The 5318-nt window shown below is 36.6% G+C and overlaps 1 protein-coding gene across 1 annotated transcript; it reads right to left on the reverse strand.

Annotated features, from left to right (window-relative positions):
• Positions 1–333: 333 nt before the first annotated feature.
• On the reverse strand, positions 334–1679 carry LOC135232509 (olfactory receptor 4K15-like). Its single transcript, XM_064291889.1, has one exon. It carries the CDS (start codon positions 1277–1279, stop codon positions 353–355), a length of 927 nt encoding a protein of 308 aa, XP_064147959.1. The 5' UTR covers positions 1280–1679; the 3' UTR covers positions 334–352.
• Positions 1680–5318: the final 3639 nt, after the last annotated feature.

A 5318-nucleotide genomic window follows, 5' to 3' on the forward strand; every position in this document is an offset into this window, starting at 1 on the left:
CGTTGAGTGGCAATAACTTCAGTTTAATATGTTGAGACAAAGAAACATTAATTGTGGCTCCAGATTTTGATATTTGTAACATGTTGAAATATGCAGCATACATGTTTAAGTGCATGAATCTATTCGGTTTCTGAGTTCAGTTAATGAGCTCACCAAACCTATTCACTATTTAGTCCTTAAGTCTGGGTAGTTTGTAGTGAGAGTTCACATTGCAACAAATACCATCCCTATATAGAAGATATTATCCCCATTGATTTAGTTTCTTAGTTCAAATACAAATAGCTTTAAAAGCAAAGGAAATAAGTGGGTGCCTTTAGTATGGTTGTTATTATAAGGGAAAGACAAGAAACCATTAAGAACTTACTTGTCGCCTCATCAGTTTCTGCATTGCTGATATTACCTCCTTATTTCTGAATGTGTAGATCAAAGGGTTTAAGAGAGGGGTGAAAACAGTATAGAATATTGAGAGGATATTATTCACTAGGAAGTTGCTGAAATGCCAGGTATAGATTAAAATGCAGGGCCCAAAGAAAAGGGTCACCACAGTGACATGGGCAGTCAGTGTGGCCCGGGCCTTGGCCATGCCTACTGAGGATCGACGTCTCAAGGTGATCAGGATGACTGTGTAGGAGATAAACAAGAGCACAAAAGAGCTTATAGCTATTAGACCACTGTCTAAAAGCATCAGTCTCTCAAAGATATAGGTATCAGTGCAGGCAAGTTTGATGACTAAAGGAAGGTCACAGAAAAAGCTGTCCACTTGATTTGGACCACAGAATGGAAGATTTACTGTGAAGATCAACTGGCTTACTGAGTGCAACACCCCAACAAGCCAGGAGCCCACGACAAGACCTGTACACTTGTGTACATTCATGGTGGCTGCATAGGGCAGGGGTTGACATATGGCTACATACCTATCATATGCCATGGCCACAAGGAGCATCATTTCACCACCGGCAAAGACATGCTGAAAGAATATCTGGGCCATGCAGGCCTCAAAGGAGATGGTCTTGTGCTCCTTGAGGAAGTCAACAATCATTTTGGGAGTGGCAAAGGTGGATAGACACACATCAATGAAGGAGAGGTTGCTGAGCAGGAAGTACATGGGTGTGTGTAGTGCAGGTTCAGAGAGGACCGTAAGCACAATGAGGAGGTTTCCCAGCACAATGGATGAACAGAAGAGTGTGAAAAATGCAAAATAGAAAAGTTGTATCTCTTGAGGACCTGAAAGACTGTGCAACACAAATTGAGTCACTCTTGAGTTATTTCCTTGGTCCATAATTACAAGTTTCTGACATCCGATCAGAAAATTTCCTTTAAAGTGAAATGGAAATGGAAATAATATTACAGGATTGTGGGAATAAGTGAGCAAACCAAGTCTGGCATCAAATTTCACTCTATACACTTATGTACTTTAGATTCTCATGCTGTTGTTTTGTGCCATTAAGTAGATTCAGACTCAGTGTAGCTTGCAGGACAGAGTAGTACTTTCCCGTAGGGTTTCCTAGGCTGTAATCTTTACAGGATTAGATTGCCAGATTTTTTCTCCCATGGAGCTGCTGGTGGGTTTGAACTGCCGTTGCACCACCAGAGCTCCTTTAGAGTCTCATAAGCACACAAATGCACATTGTCTGCAATCATTTCTTTTGTAGTGGCTGCCTATGCTGGCTTTCATCTCTGTATCTCACTGTGACAGCTATATTCTAAAAATACAGTTTTAACCTCTTACCTTTGCCACTTTAAAATTCATAGTAAATAGGACAATGAAAGTCTAGATTCAAACTGATAGGTTTCAAATTCTATCTCCTATAATTTCTAGCAGTATTACCTTGGACATGTTCCTTAAGTTCTCTGTGCCTCAGTTTTTGCATCTGTGAATTAGGGGAAGAATGATAAATGCCTCCTAGAATTGTAAGAATTAAGAGTTATGCAAGGTGAAATATTTAGAATAGTTGCCAGGTCCGTAGATATTCAGTACTATGACTTTTTTCCATCAATGATAGAAATATTTCTATGTGCAAATTAACATGGTAGACAAAATATCAAAGTATTTCCACATCCTACCTAATAGAACAAGATATTTTATGCACTTTAGTGGCATCTATTTACATTCAAGCATGTCAATATTTGAGATAATATAATTAATACCATTTTTATCTTTTTTATTAGGCCTTATTAATTTAGGCTATTTGTAAAAGTATGATGACTCTTCTTCACCAAATGATTCAGACTTTGAGTGAATTTAATAGGTGATATTCGGTACAAAGTACAAAAAAAAGTCTTATTTTCTGATATGAACTGCCTGTCTAGCCTACAATTTACATAAACACATTTTATGATTCTGAGGGAAAGGGATGATATTTTGTCCTTTGTTTTTCTTTGTTCTTCAGAGCACATTGCACATAGGTAGTGTTCAATAATATTTGTACATCTAACTGCATTTTAGGTTCATATCAATTGAGAGAGAAGTGTTTTTATTTTACAGGCTAATTATCTCTGTGAACTTTGGAAAAAGGTCTAGAAAAAACTGTCTCTTAAGAGGCTCAGATTTTTTTTTTTTAATCTGAGGAATAAAACCTGTTCTATTTTGGTGAATTCTGAAGTTTTATCTTGGTATAAAAATTAATTTAATAGGATAATTACAAAGAAACTAAACAGGATATAAGAAAAAAGCACACCTGGATGCAACAACAGGAATCTTGCCTTTAGAAATGTGGTTCCTACATAAGAAAGCATATAATAAAAATTGGAGTAGAATTAAATGAAATAGAGAACAAAAAACAACTGAAAGTGTTAACAAGAGCAAAAGCTGGTTCTTTGAAAAAATTAACAGAATTGATAAACCATTGGCAAAAATGACAAAAGAAAAACAAGAGAGGAAGCAAGCAACCTGAATAAGAAATGAGATGGGTGATATCACAACAGATCCAAATGATATTAAAAGAATCATATCAGATTGTACTGTCACAATTTTGAAAAGCTGGAAGAAATGGCTGAATTTCTAGAAATACACTGTCTACCTAAACTACAAAAAGAGGTGGAACAACTAAACCCATAACAAAAGAAGAGATTGAAAAGGTAATTAAAAACTCCCAACAACAACAAAAAGAGCCCTGCTCTTGACAGCTTCACTGGAGAGTTCTAAGCAACTTTCAGAGAAGAGTTAACACCACTACTACTAAAGGTATTTCAGAGCATAGAAAAGGATGGAATACTCCCAAACTCATTCTATGAAATATAAGCATAGCCCTGTTACCAAAACCAGGTTAGAGACACCACAAAAAAAAAAGAAAAAAACAAAGTTACAGATTTACATCCCTCATGAATGTAGATGCAAAAATCCTCAACAAAATTCTAGCCAATAGAATTCAACAACATATCAAAAAAATAATTCGCCATGACCAAGCGGGATTCATACTTGCTATGCAGCGATGGTTCAACATTAGAAAAACAATGTATTCCATCTTATAAATAAAACAAAAGGCAAGAACCACCTTGTCTTATCAATTGATGCAGAAAAATCATTTGCCAAAGTTCAACACCCATTCATGATAAAAAAAAACTCTCAGCAATATAGGAATAGGAGGAAAATTCCTCAACATAATAAAGGGTATTTATACAAAGCCAACAGCCTAACATCATCTTAAATGAAGAGAGCCTGAAAGCTTGCTCCATGAGAACAAGAGCCAGACTAGGATGCCCTTTATCACTACTCTTATTCAACATTGTGCTGAAGGTCCTAACCATAGTAATTAGGCTAGAAATAGAAATAAAGAGCATCCAAATTGGTAACAAAGAAGTAAAAGTATCTCTTTTCGCAGATGACATGATCTTATACACAGAAAACCCCATGGAATCCTCAAGAAAACTATTAAAACTAAAAGAAGAGTTCAGCAGAGTATCAGGTTACAAGATAAACATAAAAAAAAAAAATCAGTTGGATTCCTCTACACCAACACAGAGAACGTCAAAGAGGAAATCACCAAATCAATATCATTTACAATAGCCTTTTTTTTTTTCCAGAAGATAAAATGCTCAGGAATAAATTTAAGCAGAGAAGTAAAAGACCTATACAAAGAAAATTACAAAACACTACTGCAAGAGAGCAAAATAGACCTATATAAGTTGAAAAATATACCTTGCTCATGGATAGGAAGTCTCAACATTGTAAAAATATCTATTCTACCCAAAGCGATTTATACATGCAATGCAATTCTGATCCAAATTCCAATGGTATTTTTTAATGAGATGGAAGAACAAATCATAGACTTCATATAGAAGGGAAAGAAACCACAGATAAGTAAAGCATTACTGGAAAAGAAGAACAAAGTGGTAGGCCTCACACTACCTGATTTTAGAACTTATACTGCCACAGTAGTCAAAATAGCCTGGTACTGGTACAATGATTGCATAGACCAATGGAACCGAATAGAGAATCCAGACATAAATCCATCTGCATATGAGCAGCTGATATTTGACAAAGGCCCAAAATCTGTTAAACAGGGAAAAGACAGTCTTTTTAACAGATGGTGCTAGCATAACTGGATATCCATCTGCAAAAAAATGAAACAAGACTCATACCTCACACCATGCACAAAAACGAACTCAAAATGGATCAAAGACCTAAATAGAAAATCTAAAATGATACAGATTATGGAAGAAAAAATAGGAACAAGGCAAGAGCCCTAATACACGGCATATACAGTGTACGAAACATTACTAACAATGCACAAATACCAGAAGAGAAACTAGATTCCTGGGAGCTCCTAAAAATCAAACACCTATGCTCATCCAAAGACTTCATCAAAAGAGTAAAAAGACAACCTACAGACTGGGAAAAAGTTTTTAGCTATGAGTTTTCGATCAACGTCTGATCTCTAAAATCTACATGACACTGCAAAAACTCAACCACAAAAAGACAAATAACCCAATTAAGAAATGGGTAAAGGAAAAGAACAGGCACTTCACCAAAGAAGACATTCAGGCAGCTAACAGATACATGAGGAAATGCTCACAATCATTAGCCATTAGAGAAATGCAAATCAAAACTACAATGAGGGGCGGGGCTAAGATGGCAGACTAGGTGGACGCTACCCTAGGTGCTGCAAGATCCCTCTTGCAGCAAAAACTCGGAAAAACAAGTGAATCGATCACATACATAACAATCTATGAACTCTGAACAACAAACACAGATTTAGAGACAGAACGAACAAATACAGGGAGACAGCAATTGTTTTCAGAGCCAGGAGCCAGCATACCAGGCAGGTGACCTTCGGAGCCTGATTTGGGGCAGAGCCCAGGGGGGCAGACGGCACAGA

This window comes from Loxodonta africana, chromosome 10, assembly GCF_030014295.1.
Source record: "Loxodonta africana isolate mLoxAfr1 chromosome 10, mLoxAfr1.hap2, whole genome shotgun sequence".
Lineage (NCBI taxonomy): Eukaryota > Metazoa > Chordata > Mammalia > Proboscidea > Elephantidae > Loxodonta > Loxodonta africana.

Coding starts and splice junctions, on each gene's coding strand:
- LOC135232509 (XM_064291889.1), bottom strand. CDS start 1,279: ATGGACCAAGGAAATAACTCAAGAGTGACTCAATTTGTGTTGCACAGT.